The 17,828-nt window shown below is 39.1% G+C and overlaps 1 protein-coding gene across 4 annotated transcripts in view; it reads right to left on the minus strand.

Moving 5' to 3' along the window:
* Nucleotides 1-17,828, minus strand: part of STARD13 (StAR related lipid transfer domain containing 13) — a 382,310-nt gene that overhangs the window by 163,366 nt on the left and 201,116 nt on the right. For 2 of the 4 annotated variants that reach the window (XM_059903375.1, XM_059903378.1), the window contains exon 1: nt 15,274-15,536. The exons of the other annotated variants lie outside the window; for them this stretch is intronic. In XM_059903375.1, the coding sequence (XP_059759358.1) occupies nt 15,274-15,442 (169 nt within the window). In that variant the 5' untranslated portion in view covers nt 15,443-15,536. Of the gene's footprint in view, nt 1-15,273; nt 15,537-17,828 lie in introns of those variants that run through there. 4 annotated transcript variants of the gene reach the window in all.

Genomic DNA, 17,828 nt, shown 5'->3' on the forward strand with positions numbered 1-17,828 from the left:
GTAAATGATGTGCCCTGACTTTTTGAGAACAGAGGAGATCAGCAATGCACTTTTCACCAGAGGGAGAGCGTTCCATGCTCTTGGATGACGGGATATGAGTTATTCAGATTCTAAGGAAGACACATGGTGAAATGATGGGGCAAAAATGGATGAAGTCTTAACTCCGGGATTCCCCGACAGTTAGTAAGAACTATCCCCAGTAATACCAGGCATGGATGCCTTCTGCTAAAAGACTGGAAGCTGAAGCAATGAAACACCAAAACATGAGAACAACAACAAAATAATAGCTAAAGCCAGAACCAGACTCTGGCCATTGTGCCTCCACTCCCCCTGCACGGATGCCATCCCCGCACCTTTAACACTCTGTGGCATGTGTTTAAAGCCCCCATTAAACAGTGGTGTGGATTTTGTTTTAATGTGTTGTTATATCATAACACCTGCACTTGGCACAGAGTACGTATTCAAGAAGTGACTTTGTGAGTGAGTGAGTGAATGAATGACTGTGTCCCTTCATGCAAAAATGGAAAGACAATGAATGAATGCACTTCACTTTCTGTAAGCTGGGTGAGTGGGTTACAACAAAGTTAAGATTCAATGTTTTGAGTTTATCAAAACTTAGTAAAAACAGAAGACTTAAAAGACTGTCTTTGAAAAGAAGCCAAGGGGATTCTAGGCTTTAAAGATATCTTTTTCTGCTCCTTGTGCTGTCTCTTTGCTTCTAGGCTTTAGAGCAGGCTGCACACTTGAGGGTGGGGTGAAGGCGGAATAATGTACTTCCTCTGGGCTTATCTCACATCTTATGAGAGTAGTTCAGAGGATGTGTGATTAGGTCCCAACTGACTGCACTGCTAAGGCAGATGTGCTTCATTTGGGGAAGTTAGACTTGAAATATTAAGAGTTAGATATGTTTCCATCAACTTCCTGCCAGAGTTAAGGTTCATATTCTGGACTTACGGGGTAGTCTAATGAGTAACTTTTAAGCCTAAAGAGTAATTTTTAAGGACTAAAAATACTTTCTATTATACTCAGAGTTTGACAGTTATCTGCTTTCAGAGGTAAATTCCATTTGATTAGGAAAATCCTTGTTTAAAATTGCACAGTTTCCTAGCTGCACTAGTTATACATTTTCTTCTCTGAGGAAACTTGAGACATTCTAATTTCAGATCCACTACAATAGGGCCCTTCCTTAGCTTCCACTTTATTATTTATCCAAAGTTGGGTATTTTTTATCTTCTCCGCAAGGACTTAGTCCACAGTGTAATGGACCATGTTGCTGGTTATTAGTGTCCTTTCTGTTTCCTTTTCAGATGAATGTATGTTGAGCCCTGAGTAAGTGCTTGGTTCTGCAATAAATACTTTGCATGTGTGACAACACTTCATTCCAGGCCGTGGACATTATTATTTTTCTTCCCACTTTAAATGAGGAAACAGGCTTACAAAGTTCATAGAACTTGCTCAAGATCACACAGCCAATCCACGCTGGAATTAGGATTTGAACCCCGGTCCAGAGAACACCAAAGCCCATGTTTTCTTTCAATGCACATTGCATCTGCAAACTACAAGTTTTAGAAAATGCACAGCCTCCCAAAGCCAAAGGAAAGTTGTCTGAGAGAGTCTTTCTCTCATAAATCAAGGCTCTGAAGACTTCCTAAGTCTTGTTTCACCCTTAATGAATAATGGACATTTTCGTTACTTTCAAGTGTTGGCTATGGTAAATTATTCATTAAGGGTGAAACAAAATTCATTAGCTGAGTAAAAAATACAAAGTAAAATTATCGACACCTCAGAATAGCAGAAAAATAAGAGGGAAAAGTGGAGTTTAAAATGAGCCTAATTAATTACATAGATTCCCTCATAGTATATCAAATACATAAAAAGAAAATACAAAATAAAGGTAAGAATTAGGATACTTTGTCTATTTGGGAACCAACTAAAAACAAAACAAGGGGCTTCCCTGGTGGCGCAGTGGTTGAGAATCTGCCTGCCAATGCAGGGGACACGGGTTCGAGCCCTGGTCGGGGAAGATCCCACATGCCGCGGAGCAACTGGGCCCCTGAGCCACAACTACTGAGCCTGTGCGTCTGGAGCCTGTGCTCCACAACAAGAGAGGCCGCGACAGTGAGAGGCCTGCGCACCGCGATGAAGAGTGGCCCCCGCTTGCCGCAACTGGAGAAAGCCCTCGCACAGAAACGAAGACCCAACACAGCCAGAAATAAATAAATAAATAAATTTATTAAAAAACAAAACAAAACAAACAAAAAAAACCAAGACCACAGAGTGGCACATTATTCCCATATCCATGAGGGGTGGTATAAATTATTATTCAAGGAAGAGAAGCAAATGTGGTGATGTTTTGTGTCCAACTGAGGACTAAAGAGCTGGGGCTTGCTTTGTATGGCTCCTGTGTTCAGGCCCAGAGGTCCCTAACAGGTACCCTGACATCACTTAGCCACGACAGAACTGAGGATGACACCTTCTATCTGAATTAATTTCACATCGATTCTTTTTTCTTTTGATAATATCACTGAATAGCAGGAGCTGGTATTATTCCCATTTGATAGATGAAGAAACTGAGGCACCAAGAGGTTAAATAAAAGCATGCATGGTCACCAGGTTACATGGTCACCTCGATGACCTCAGGGTAATCTAGGACACAAAGGTGTCCTAGAACCAGGCCTCCTGCCTTCCAGTCCCCCAAGCTTGGTTTCTCTTTCCACTGGAAACATCATTATTCTACTTAAGACTCACATTGGCCCTTTGTATTCAAAATTCATTTCCCCTGCAAAGTTTTACAGCTGCACGTAATTCATGTGTCCGGTTGTTTTATCCATGATTTAGGCTGCTTGTATTGAAGAAGCAGCACTATATATACTATGAGTTATCTCTTTAAAAACCCAATTATTTGGGAAAAGCTCAAATCCCAATCAATTACCAAAGAATTAACCTTTTCTCCTTAAAAACTCCCTTCCCTGAGCACTCACACAAGCACAGTCAGTTCATCAATCTCTTTATGTAAATAGTCATGCAACAAGGGAGGAGGTCTGTTTATTATTTTCGATCCTGTTTTTGCTTCTGGCAAAATTGCACAAACAGCAGAAGTTGGCAGAACATTGATATTTTCTTCTGACTGACTACTGTTCTCCAGCTACAAGTGCAGTACAAGGGCAGAGCACAACTGCGACTATTCTGGTCTGCAGGCCTCAGCCGTGACTGAGGTCAAAACTGCAAAATCTGGAAAAAAAAAAAAAGCTCTATCCAGGGCTTCTCTCCGCAAATGGAGACCCTGGCTTAACACATGCTTTCCTTCCACTATAGAACTGATGAGTTCAAGATCCAGAGTCCAGAGAACACCACAGGTCTGACCTAATTCCCATCTCAATTCTCACTTGCAAAGGCCCACGGTGAAGATCACATGAGCCGCTGAGCTCCGGGGCCCTAAGAGCCCTGGGGAAACCGGAGGGAGTATGGACATTGACCCCCAGCACCTTCTAGGAAGAAGGGCGGCATTTTGCAGGGTCGGAAGTAGGGAAAGGAGGTTGGGGGTGGAGGAATTCGTTCTTTCCCTCTGTTATGCTTATTCCTACCTAACCTTGCTAGACTCCTTACCAAAGGCCAAATGCTGCTGCCGTGTTGTTTACTTTGGACAGAGCGCCCTTGATGAAGAGTAGCCAACCCTCAAGAGAGGGGTGGGAGGGTAGTTAGTATATAGGATGATCACGAGGAATTGCTGCTGGTTTTGGAGGTAAAGTCCTCCAATAACTTGAGGGACTGGTGGAGGAGAAGGGGGAGGGCTGAGAAGGTCCAAAGTGATGAAAAAAAACAAAACACCCTGCTTGGATTCAAGGTAGACATGCTTACATAATTATGAGGGTGCTGGTGTTGTCAGTGGTAAGTTGACATAGGCTTCTGAAACACAGACTTGAGTTCAAAGTCCAGCTCTGCCACCTACTTGCTGGAGGACTTTGGGAAAGTTATTTAACATTCTGAGTCTTTGTTTACTCATCTGGAAAATGAACATCATAAGGCCTTGAGTGTTAGGCCTTACTATGTTTATTTTCCAGATGAGTAAATTTAACTCTCAAGTCTTTATGAAAATTAAATAAAAAAGCAATAAATGCAATGCCAAAAACAGTCCCTGGTACATAATAGGGAGCCCCCAGTAAGAGCAGGTATAAGTATACTGTCAGTGTTTTAAATCTTGTAAACTTTTCAAGAGCTAAAATTTGTGGCATAAATTTATAAAAAGTCAGATCATCAACCCCAGACCCAAATATTTGATCTAAATGCACAGAAATGTTGATACATTATTTTGCCTCTCCATGACAAACCCCAACTTTCACTCTTCTTTTCACTTGGGTGACCCAGTGGAAAAGTTCCGCCCCAGTCCAGGAGGTATGGCTCGCCTGTACCTCTGGACACAGCTGCATAGACTCCAGCAGCCAGGAGGAAGCATGACTGACAGTTAAGAGCTGAAAAGAACCTGTCTCAATTCCACGTCATTCCTGCCTTACAGAACAAAGCACCAGGCTTCAGAGAACAGAAGCTACAGTGTCCAGGGCCAGTTCTGCTCAAGTGACCAGTGACCAACGATGGGAGATGGACACAAAAGTGAGAGGAGAAGCCTCACGTGAAACAGAAATAGAATGGCTCCATCAGAAACTGAACTGTAAAGCTGGAGGTGAGGAAGTAATTTTACTCTACGTGGAAGGGGAAAAGGAAAAAGTTGGACTCTGAAACCATCTCTACTCTACCAGTTAGTTAATGTTTGACAACCGTATTGCTCACTGCCAAGTTTCCTTATTCGATCAAGTGAGCCTATACTTATCTATAGAGTCCACTCAGGGAAATGTACTTTTCCATACAGCAAAACCAAGTGAAAATCTACTGCCAAAGGAACAACTTAGGTAAAGGAGACTAGAAACGTCTCAAAGTAGGAAAGCTTGCATATGCATTTGTCAGGTCTCTGAAAGATTCTAGGGAACACAGCTTCCTAATCCAAGATGATCAGTACTATCTCACACTCATATTCAAACAGATAATCCATATGGAGTTGCTCCACAAAATGTCACACATTCTACCAGTGAAGGCATTACCGTTATAATAGCTTTTCAGGGTTTCCAGGATGCCATACGCAGACATCAAATATTTTATCCTATAAAACAAGGCTTTTACTAAGTTCAAGATTAACATTTATGTTATGATATAAAAAGACTGGACTAACTAATGTTTCTACTCTTTGTTGGTTGGGGGGCACCAAAGTGGAGGAGGACCTAAGACTACATATATTCCATAAATAAAGGAAGCAAAAGAATCCACGTTGATTTAGTCCATTCAACTCGAAGGACAAATTTCAGCAAATGTTAATTTCATATCCATATGCAGTCGTTCACAGCGGAGGAATTCAACAATATGAAGAATATTCTTGAATGAAAAGGAATGAAATCCTTAGAGGAAATGGGCAATGAAAGCTTCTTAAATAATTTGCTTGAATTAGTTCGAGAAACAGAGAGCTTAGTTTTTAAATTGCCAACTGATCATTACAAAGTTTATCTACATTTTACAGCATTTCTTTTCTATGAACTCCTCTAAGCAAAGACCACTGTAATACTGGAAAGTTTCTACAAAATTAAGAAAAATCTCAAAGTTAAGTTCTCAGTTTAGAAAAATCACAACATGTTGAGAGGGGAACTCAGACATTATAGATAAAAACCATCAGATATATAGACATAACCCTCTATTACTGGCTAATGAGGCTGGTCTAGGGCCTTGCTCCCACCCTCACACACTGATAGCCTCCCTGGCCTTTCACTCCAGCCTACTGAGAGCACAGCCCCTTTTCCTCCAGCACTGCTGCCCTCTCTCAGCTTTACAGTTTACCAGCAAGTCATTCCCAGAGCCGGGAACATTTCCTGCCTATTTTATTGGCAGAAGGTGGGGGTCAACAGACTTTGCTATTTATCTTTATGAGTTGAAATGTGGCCTAAACCCATCACTTTAGGTCAGTTCAGAGCAACTAAGAATAACTGCTGTGCCCACGAAACCACACTTGGGAACGACAATGGTTTTCATTACAGCTTAAGATAAAAAACAAAAGAACAACAGCAACAGCAAAAAACCCCACCTTTTGTTTCAGGTTTTGTGGTGGATACTTTTTGAGGACACAGGAAATGTGGCGAGAGGTATGCCTGCCTTAGTAAACTTGGTATATAGTACATAATTTACTCTTCGTTTGCTGATATAATACCTTGAAGGGCCCTATGTACATGGATGTTTGTTTAATATAAATATTGATATATTTTCTTATATTGAGCACTTAGTATGTGCCAGGCACTGTGTTCTGTGTTTAACTGCATTCTCTCATTTATTGCAATAACTATGAGATAGTGGCTATTACTAGCTCCTTTTTGCCCGCAGAAGAAATGAAGCTTAGAAATGTTAAGTAACTTGGCCAAGGTCACTCTGCTAGGGAGAAACAGAGCTGAAGTTTAAACTCAAGCTGCATGACTCCAAAGGCCTCCGATTGTTTCAGTAGTAGGTGTAGAAAGTTCAAAGTTTAGGTTAAATGAACAGTGTCCCTAGGACATTCTTGATGCCACGATCAAGAGCAGAAAGTGTTTCTTGAAATTCAATCAACATGTTTCAATTACTTGCCCCGAAGAATACAGATTTCATCATCCCATCAACAGAATAACTCCTGGAAGATTGTCCTAGAAGAAGGCAAGAAACAAATGCCCATCTCTCTAATGCTTTGTGCTACATTTCATGAACTGTTCCAAGCAATTCCAACGGATTGGCTGCCCTGGCCAGTATAATACATAAGAATTCAAATGTGGAATTACATCACACTCAGTATTGGGACCAACAGATAATAAACTCACTCACTGAAATTCTTTTGCGGTCTTCTTCAAGATATCCTGCAAGACTGATTTCCCTTCTTTCTGGCCAAGTTTTTTTCCCCTCCTTCTTCTAGGAAGCCAGTAATAAAAACATCTAAGCAGCTTTATCTGCCTTAGACCTTCCTCCTAAAAGCACAGCAGAGAGAAAGGAATACTAATAGTGAAAATAGGAAAGTGCAGGGAAAGGGTGGTAGCAGATTCTCCTATCCAAAGAGATCAATGTAGCAGCGAAGGCGATTTGATTAGTAAGAAATTATTATACACAACACATGGTCCTCCAAGTTATACCTTGCAACGGATTTCATTCTCTATTTTGAGAAATGCATTTAGCAGGAAATGTATTGTGTCCTTCAAAGCATTCCGGAGAGATTTAAATTCCTCTACTAAGAACTCTAGTCTTATTTAGGTGAGAATGGTTGGAATATCATTGTCATTGGAATTGTAAATCCTTATTTCTTACAGTAATTTTAAATATTATAAATAATTTGGAGGTAGTAAAACCTTCAGAGGAAAATATGATTTTATGACTATCGTATTTTTTTCCAGTGTGTCATTTGGTGAATACAAATGCACGTGAAATGCTACTGTTCACTTATAGAGATTGACTACTAATCCAAGGTTCTTGTCATCCATATGCATGATTTTCAAAATTACCACGAAGAGGAGACTTGGAATGCAGGAAGAGAATGCTTTCTTCAGCTCAAGATACTGATATGTAAATTAGTTACTGGGTGACTGCTGAGTCCCTTTACAATCTCCACTCTCTCCTCTACACTGTTTCACCCTAGTGTTTTATCAGAATGTTAGAGACAAGGCAATGCAAATCATTGGTATTTTAATCAGCTCTGCCTCTGTCAGACCTTTAAAATTATCAGGATTCCTATGGCTTGTGAGGGAAGTCATTTGACAGTCTAGCCAGACATTTCGGATTTATTTCTATTGATTTCCTTTTTCTAACAGCATTAGCATGTTCTGTAATTTTAAGTTATTTTCCAACCATTCCATTTAAATTCCTTTTGATCCTAAGCTTCTCTAAAAAAGAGAATTCATGTCTTTTCAAACAATAGTGTATAAATTTTCACAGTAATCTGTGTGTCTGCCCTTCCCTAGACTGCACCATTCTACAGTGATTGCTCTGGCCCTGTGTGACTTTACAACATGGGGATTTGGGCTACACGGTATGGCTAATTCTCCATGCATTCTGTTGCAGCTTTTTGATATTCTGTGGATTTCTCTCAAAAAGCATCAGTCATAATGCAAATGCTAACTTGTTATCTCTTTGCCAGCAGGAGGAAAAATACCTTAAGAATATTTGTAGTCTTCATGGGAAACTTGGTAAGTTGCTTATACAACTAGACCAAACAGATTTTACTAATAAAAATGACCTATTATCTATCAGTTCACTTTATTCTGTCGTTCTGAGGGAGACTTTATGTAACCAAGGATACGTTTGGCCCTTCAAGTCAGAAACTGACTCTGAGCCACCCATCAAAGTTTGAGCTTCCAGGAGTCCACCTCTCCCATCACCTAGAGCCAGGGAGAATTTGAGATTCCTAAAGAGTTTCCTGTTTCTTTCCTATGGGGCTGTGACTCCACTTTCCAGCAGTAATGGAATATTCTGAATTAGCTGCTGTAACTTCCGACCCCTTTGGAACTCAACTAGGACTTTGGCTTTATCGTAGATCCAGAGCTAAAAAGTAATCACTTCTTCCTCCTGGCCCAGCAGTACCTATCTTGTAGGGTTACTTGAAGATTGTTTGTATTCTTTTTATTATAATGATTAACTCTGCCCATATACCTACTCCTTCAGTTTTCTGATGGGCAAATGTGCAGGGGGCACTTAATCAGGTTAGGATCTTCCTTTGGTTGTTAATTTTCATAAAAGATATCCATCCTGCCTTAACCCAGTTGATTTTTAAAGTATATGGAGCTGGCCTTATTTGAAAACAGAATACTTGCAATGTTACTTTATAAGATACAATCTCAAATTATCAATTCATTCAAGAAATATGTTCAAAGAGAATTATCTGAATGGACCACCAGCCCTCCACTTGCCTAAACCAGACTTTCCAAAATGTGTTCCCCAGGGAACATTGATTTTACATGATGTCACTTCCTGGTATCCAGTATAAAATGGTTTCACGATGAAATATGGAAATATGCCAGTTTAAACAAAGTTAAATTACTTTCTGCAGGATTTCTCTGAGCCTTTCATAAATGTGAATTTCCAAGAAGAGAAGGAGGATGCAGTATTTCCCCAAATTACTTAACCACAGACATATTTTCCTCCTGCCTATCTATCTATCTGTCCATCCATCCATCCATCCATCCATGTAACTAGAGTTCTGAGAATGAGACATAGAGAAATTGTCTCTAGACAGTTTCCATGCTATTTCTAGATTAAGCCAGAGAATCAGAGGATTACCTACAGAACCTCCTTGTTTTGATCCGTCCACCCCATCCTTGAATATTTTTACTGAATTATAATTTGTTGTTATGCCCCCACTTCCACTGCAGGATGCTATAAGAGATTTGCTATTGATTTCACTATAGGAATGTTTAAAAGCACCATCCACTATGGTTTGTAGTCTCTTTATGGGATTTTTTATGAGAAACTGCTCTTGTATATCAAATCCTTAGGAGAAAATTCTCCCAAATATCAAGTCCCAGGGAAAGTTGTGCTGGTATGTTTTTACCTTATGGACATGGCAAATCTTCCCTGATCACGTTTTCCTCTTTTCTTAGATTAGGAAGGCTCAAGCTAAATCTGCAGCCTGCTTTTAATAATTATTCAGGGCCTTACACTGTAAATTTTTATATAATATCTCTTCCTAGTTTTATCTTATTAATTGACCTACATTTTTCTTTTCACCAGATTTATCTTTTTTTAACTGAGTTGTATCTTCTTCTCTAAACTACCTCAAATCCTTTAGGTAATGAGGTAGAATGTAAATTAATACGTAATGTCTTTACCCATACCAAAATCATATTCAGATTGCCCGAGGAGATAGAAAATGATTATTACGTGATCCTCATTTCATTCAAATATCTGGTGTGCAAAATGCATGGTTGTCTTCTTATGTCTTCTTCCCTAGTCTCAGCACCTCGTTCTCATAGCTAATGAAATGTAGAGACAGAGCACATCCCTCTTAATGATATGTTTTCACTAAATTTCCATTTATTTTCCTTTATACAGGAAGTTTACTAAAACCCACTTGTCATTTTCTCTCTTTCTAAATTTGTCTGGGCCACCAATTGATATTGCTCAGACCACTAGTGGTGATTTTTTTTTCTAACTTGTGCTTCTAAATCGGCCATGATTAGGTTGTTAGGGAAATGGGGAATCCTGTTTTATAAAAGTTGACCAGTGTCCCAAATTTACTAAGAATTAAAGCACTGATTATAGTGGGGGGGAAGATACGAGAAAAAAATGAATCTCTATTCACTTAAACTAATGTCACAAAATCCAGATTTGGCAATTGCCTGCATCTGGGATGGGTGTTTATAAATTCAGAACTAATAAAAGCCGTGAAGTGCAGCTATGAAAGTTAAACTCTCAAGTTTTATATGTGTATAAGCATATTGCTCTTTGCTATTTTCTTTCTAGTACTTATTTCTTGACTGCTCATATTTTTACTATGTGATGATTTTTAAAATGTTATTCAAAGTTAGTTGACTTAATTCACTTAACAGATTTTCCTGTAACTTCTGGTTAAACAGTATCCTTTGTGTATAGTGATGTACTTTGTGTACAGTCACCAGCACTGAATAGAAAGAGGCTCTGATTCATGAAATGTGAATTTGTGACAGTTTTTTTTTTTTTTTTAAAGAACTTGAGCAACACATGACTGATGCATGCTTACCCTGTTTTCTGTGTTCCATCTCTCTTTCTGCCAGTGTATTCATCCTCCATTTCTGAACGTAGCTGAGAAAGAGAATGCTAAGCATAGAGAAAAGGCAATTCCAAAAGGTTGTCTAATTTTGGCTGATGCTACCCAGTTGGTGGAGGTCTCCTACACCAGGGATGAGAAATGCCACCACTTAGGTTGGGCAAATCCCCAAGATATCATTTGACTTGATGGAGGAATGAGAGAGAATACATCACTAATGCCCAGTTCCATTCCCTGCGAACATAAAAAAGCAGTTTACTCCACTCTAGTTGAGTTCAACTCAAGTGCTATCTCTAAAAAGAGTGTCAGGTCAAAAGTCAATGAATGTGCAAGATCAATTTTCACTAATTCTGCTAGTAGTGAAATTTCCACATTTTGCATTTACTATCAAGAAAAGAGGTCTTTTGTGAGCTTGGGGATCCACCTACGTTAACGCTCTCAGATCCCTACGGTCCTTGCAATAGGCCAGGCATTGCAATAACTCCATTTTACAGTCCAGGACTCCTGATAAAGAAAGGTTTTCACAGGTTTCTTTATAAATATAGGTTGTACTGACATTTAAATAGTCCACAAGACCGGACATCCTAACGTTCTTATTAAATGGATAACGAGAGCACTAACCAGGTATCAAAGAAGTATGTCCGGGTAGATGTTGAATGACATAATAAGGAAAATGTAAATAAGAATCATCTTTCTCTTAAAGTAATAACCTGTGATCACAGAATCCTAGAATTTTAGAGATGATGGGAACTTCACATTTATTTAATCCAACCTCTTTGTTTTATGGAAGAAGAAAAGAATGCCCAGAGAAGTTGTGACTTGCCCCAGATCACACAATTAATTAGCATCAGAAGTAGAACTAAAATCTGATTTCCATCTTACCATTTCCTTGACAAGATGTAGAAAAATTATAAGCCATTGATTTATTCCACATTAGACAGCTGCTCTGTTTCCTTTTTGGCTTCTGTTACTTTAGGTTTAAATTTCCCTGCTTTACACACTCTTGTTCAAGGAGTTATTGAGTCAACTACAGAAAGACCTTGGGAACCATAGTCATACCATCTCATTTTCTCATCAAGAAATGAAGGCTCAGTGAAGTTCTGAAACTTGCCTGGTAAAAGAATGAGAGAGTTTCTAAATAGAGCCTGCATCCCTGTCCCTTTTTTTCTATAGTTCAATGGACTTTATTGCAGTCTGGTCCATATCATGCTGTTTAAAGCATTACAATATTTTTTTAAGTTTAAAAGTATGATGAATTCTTTCACAAAGCAAGTAATCACACTTACACATTTGCTTAAATTTGGATTTTCCGAGTAACATGTGTGTGTATAGACTTTAAGCATGATGCACATGTAGCCAATAAATCATAACCATCTAATGACATAAGATCCCAATTCACCCCTTCCATGGCCTAACATACTCTTCCTCCACCTCCTCAGCAACCTCCCTCTTGTCCATTCCAAGAGCCTGCTGGTAAGGGAAATAAGGACCGTTACTATTTTCATTCTCTCTCCCTATAACAATTTCCCCATTGATTCAGCAAGATTGTGGGGCAAGGATCATGGGCAGTATGACTTGTGTGATAAGCTTTCACTCTGCAAAACACCCTATTTTAAACACCACTTCTCTTTTTCACTGGACTTAAAACTCCAGAACTAAGAAGATGGCTAGAGAAATGATGAATGTATATTTTGGAGCATACCCTAAGAGAAGCAAGTTTAGATTCATCCTGGGTTTGAGCAACTAATTCTGATCCTATGTATCATCAAAGATTCCTTTATTTCTCTTCCCTGTTTTTCCCTCTCATGAGTGGATCTGCTGTTGAATCATGTCTATGCCTTTCAACGATTATCTCACTGTAATGAGGTCATTGGGGAGCAACTTACTCTTGTTTGCACTGTTCCCAACAGCCATGAAAGACTATAAGTGTTGACCCCCAAATTATATTAACATAATGCTAAATCTTCCTTGAAAGATGTATAGCAGAGTAAACAATCTTAATGATGTGGCTGTCATTTCAAGATACCAATATGTGAGTTACAAAAAATATTGGTGTTATTAATTTAATATGCACTTGATAATCTTTAATTGAATGATTATGGGCCATTATTATAATAACCTGACATTGTATACTATTGGGTACTAACTGCTCAAGGAAGGTAAAACACATAGCAGTTTGCTTCCACTAGAGAAATAAGACCTGACCAGAAATCTCACAGTGATTCTGTAACATGGTTCATTGCTGTATCCTGAGTAGAAAAGATTGAAATATTATATAATCCAGAAATCAACCATAGGTTCAGTAGTTTAACACTCACTATAAAAACTAAAAAATGGTTTGGAGTATTATTGACCATGGTCACTAGCTAAGATACATTCAAATACCAGCTCCTACTATGTAACTTTGGAGAGTTTATTTGAACTCTATGTACTTCTGTTTTCTCACCTTTAAAATGGGTATAATAACAGTACTTACCTACAAGAATTTATTTTTTGAGGATAAAATAAATTGGAATATATATAAAGTGCTCTGAGCAGTGCATGATACACTGTAAATGCTCAATCAATATTCTCTATTACAGTAAACCAATCTACTCATACAGTAAACCCAGTAAAACCATTTTGCTTCTGCTTTTTCAGTGTCTTACGACACAATCGTGCATTGTATTATTAACTCATTATTAACAAATAATGAGTTCCTAATCACTGGATTGTTGGAATTCTTTCATGCTTCCCTATGATCCTAACTGTCACTTAATTTTTAGGCATTCATTAGCTTCAAACATTCCATTGCCCAGTATAAAAAAAAGTGAGTATGCTCAAATTTTCTAATTAGGCAAAATGAAACATAGACACAGAAAACATTTTCAATGATCATGCATGTGTTCATACAAGTCCTCAATGGAAAAATAATCTTCGTTCCAGAAAGAACATAATTTTTAATGAAATCAATCATTGCAAATTCATTTAAGGAGATTTACAAAGATATTTCAAACTAAGGAGATTTACAAAGATATTTCAAACTATTTGTATGCAATGTTTCTAACATAATACACTTTATAAGCATGCTGAGGAACATTTAGAGTACAGACTACAAATCATCAAATCATCACCAAACATTTACTGAGCCCCTATGTCCATAATGATGATGACGTCTGGTAAAGCACCATTGTCAGAAATCTCTAAAACTAAAATGGAGCTGGTTTTTATTATAAGCCTAGTGTATTTTTAAATCAAGCCACAGGGAAATAATTACTTTTGTTTCTATTCAATCAAGACATGCACACAGAGTTTGTGGAATGACATAATATCCTTCCTGAAATCAGACCGGTATGTAGGACCAGTATCCTTCACACATAACCAGTTCCTGAACCTTTAAAAACAAATTCTAATTTCCAAGGAAACAATCTCATCAAATGCTGCTCACTAGAATACATATTGTTCCTTTTGGAAACATTACAATAAGATTTTTCATGATTACAAACCCCAACTTCCCCTCTAAAATTCAATATAATCTTGAACTCATTTATTTAAGTGGAAATTGTATTTTTATAATGGCTCTAGAATATCCTGGTCAACTTATGTATCACCAATATAATAATTTAGTTATTTAGAAGTCTGGGAGGGGGTGGTTATAAACTTCATAAACTTATTGTACATGTGTAGTATGTGTGTGTGTCTTTTAAATGGGCACCAGAAGTTTCTTAGGAATGTTCACCTTTCTACTTTCTACAAACCTATCCTAAGATAAAGCGCATGTTTTAAACTATTTTTGGAGAATGATGAGTTTTAGTGATTTTTTTTTTCCCCCTGAGAATAAAAAGGAACACGTAGCAACTTGTAATCAATATCCTCTCCTCTCTGCCTTATAAAGCTGGTGCTTCTGTCACAAGATTTGCTTTGACATTAGCAGACACTTATCCTTTACCAGAAAAACAGTATCAACAAATCAGTGGCAACTGCTGACATAAACGTACAAATAGGCAGAGAATGTGACACTGGTTGTCAGCCCAAGGCCCTTAAGAATAGAATTTTAACTTTCTCCTGTCACTAAGAGTGTTCTAAAGAATCTAGGCAGGGTGGAAGTTAGTTTCCCCCCCTCTCCTAATTAAATAAACAAGTGTCCAAGTTTTAAATGTGACAGAGTGTGTGGAACTTGTCACATTAAAAAATGAAAAGCTCCTAAAATACATACTGAGGAAACCTGTCTCATTTATTCTGTAGAGACACATAAGTCTTGGAAATTTATGATTCACTGTCCTACCGTGAAGTTTTTTGTGGACTTTACGTTGAGTTATGTGGCAGCTAAGTGCTGTCACTGTTTGCTTGAAACTGCAGCCTGAAGTTATTTCTGAAAGGTATGCGCAGCTTCGCATAGAAATCCGTATGTTGTAAAGTGAAAACAATAATTTTAAAAACTGGGTTAGCATGAAAGAGAGCCAACAGAAATCAGAATTAGCAACAGCCTTCCACTACCGGCGACTCACCTTGTTGAATTTTAGTCACTAGCTGATGGCGTGCTAGAATCCGGCTCATCCTGTAAGGAGAGCGTCTCGCAGTCTGATCAAATCGCAAATACATCTCCTGGCCCTCAGGTGTCATGGCATTTAGATAGTAGCAACCTGAAGCTGGGTTCCTGGGTCCCTGACTGAACATCCCGGCAGATTTTCTTTTGCCCTCAGTCTGCCCTGTGGCGGTTTCCGTCTGCCTTCAGTCTCAGTCACAGAGCGAGGCACCCAGCCCAGCAGAGCTCAGCAGACCCAGCGATTTTTAAAAAGAAAAAGGAGTGCCAAAAGCCACAACTCAGAATTCCAACCCCCGGCCTCACGTGACCTCGCAGAGCCAATCAGAGGAAGACAGGAGATGGGACGGTCCACAGTCGGCCACAAGCCCCGGAGAGAGGCAGGTCCAGCCTCTCTGATCCCCACACAATGCGGGAAGCCAATGCGAGTACTGCCCTGCCTCTGAGCTGACTAAGCCCCGAGAAGCAGCACTCACTGAAAGAGTTCAAAGGAAAAGAGAGAGGGAAGAGGAAAGGCAGCAGAAGAAAAATAAGCCCTGGGCATAGGAAATCAATCTTTCTGGTTGTAAGGGTTAGAGAAAGCACACTCGCCTTCTCCAAGGCAGCTAAAAGATGGATGTGAGAAACAACTTAAATGAAAAACTACTTCAAATAAGCATAAACAGCTTAGCATAAATTACCACCCTTCATTACAAAGAAATAAATAAAGCTTTTCCAGTGAAAAGTGAACTTCAAGTGCTTTAAGGCCCTGAGTAAATACACTCCAGGCCCCTGACCCTCTGCATGGGAAGTTGAGAGCTCTCACAGATGAGACTGGCAGAGGCAAGAGCACAAGTGTATTTGTTAAGTATCTACCCCTTTAAATTTACCACTTCTCCAATTTTTAGTCACCCAGAAGTAAAGTACTTTTGAAGTACCTCTCACATTTAAGACACTGCCAGGAATCATTGTAAAGATGCAGATTCATGCAATGCTGCTGTTGCCAAGCTGCTCGGGATCAATAGAGAAGTTATGCAAAAGCATATAACACAGGCCTTATGTGAAAGGGGCCTCAAGAAAGACACAAGAGCAATATTAGAGGAAGCAATATTATTTTTGACTGGGGTGACGAGAGCAGGCCACACAGAGGAAGAGACGTTTGGGTGGGCTTTAAAAAAAATGGGTAGGATTCTGACAGGCAGAGACTGAGGAGGGCTTTGCAGGAGGGTCTGTGCCCACATGTGTGGAGATCGGGGACCAGTGTGTGTTTAAGGAAAACGTGAGTAATTCCACTTGGCCATATCCGAGTATACATATGGGGGTAATTAGCATTTTTCCCCTATGTTTTCTCTTTAATATTGTTTGATGTAAAGAGGAAAAAAGTCCATAGAAAACATGTTATCAAATTCTGAACCTGGGGCTGAGGGAATAAAGTTCTTTGAAAAAGAGGCATAAGGCCAAGTTCTTATATTTGGTTGTCTCAAACTGAAACATAGCCTGGCCTGGGATTTGGAATCCTAATAATGAAAAACTTTCAATTGAAAGTTCAACAGGACTTAAATTAGGTCCTCGATTCTTGCTGCTGTGGCTAACGGTGGTCAGTCCTAACATCTTTCCCTGTGGGAACTTCGCAATTTTGAGAAGCAGCTCATTTCATGTAAATATCTTACTAGGTAAATGAGCACATTAATAAAGATCCCTAGGGCCTACACTGGAATGTACTCTCTCTCATGGCAAATGTGAGCCTCTTCCGATAATTATGCAAGAGTAAGTAAGGGTCAGGTTTTCAAGTCAGCGTTGATGCAGGAAAGGAAAGGGGTGTTCCTTTTTCATTTTTATTTAGGATTTGATCAGAGTTTTTCTATTCCAGGGGATCTTTTGTGGATGGTGAAAGGGATCTAAGATCTAGCGACTCTGGTATGCCAGAAGCCTGGGCATGAATGGCAGACAGGCTTGGCACTCCACTGCAGTATTAGATGCTTGTGAGGTCCAATCCCCAAGCTCAGATCCAGCACTGGCTGCCATCTGATGGAGATGCTGATGTCAGCCACCTTGTGTACATGCTTTCAGTTTGATAGTCCAGTGTTGGGGACGTCCCTGCCGTAAACACCTGCCAGTTATCACTTTTCAATGGAAGAGTGTAGAAGAAGAGTAGAGAGAGAAAGAAGAGCGGATCATGGGACTTGGGAACTTTGCATATGTGCTGGGAAACCAAGCAAAGGGAAGGAAAAGGCAGGAAATGACATGTAGTTGCTTTTTAGCTGTGGATAACACTTAAAGAAAGACTGACCATTCCCAGTGCCAACCCTGGAGTTTAACACTGACTTGGCTGCATTTTAAAAGTAAATGGAAAAAAAAAAAAAAAAAAAAAAAAGTAAATGGAATGATTCTTCCTGAGAAGCACTGCACTGTATCCTGGCCAGGTTACTATTTAAAAAAAAAAAAAAAAAAAATCACCATGCCTCCTTTTTGCATAATAATGAATACATGAACATGTTGAAAGTCCTGAGGTGTTTTGTTCTGAAAACATCAAGATCATAA

This window comes from Balaenoptera ricei, chromosome 18 (genome assembly GCF_028023285.1).
Source record: "Balaenoptera ricei isolate mBalRic1 chromosome 18, mBalRic1.hap2, whole genome shotgun sequence".
Classification (NCBI taxonomy): domain Eukaryota; kingdom Metazoa; phylum Chordata; class Mammalia; order Artiodactyla; family Balaenopteridae; genus Balaenoptera; species Balaenoptera ricei.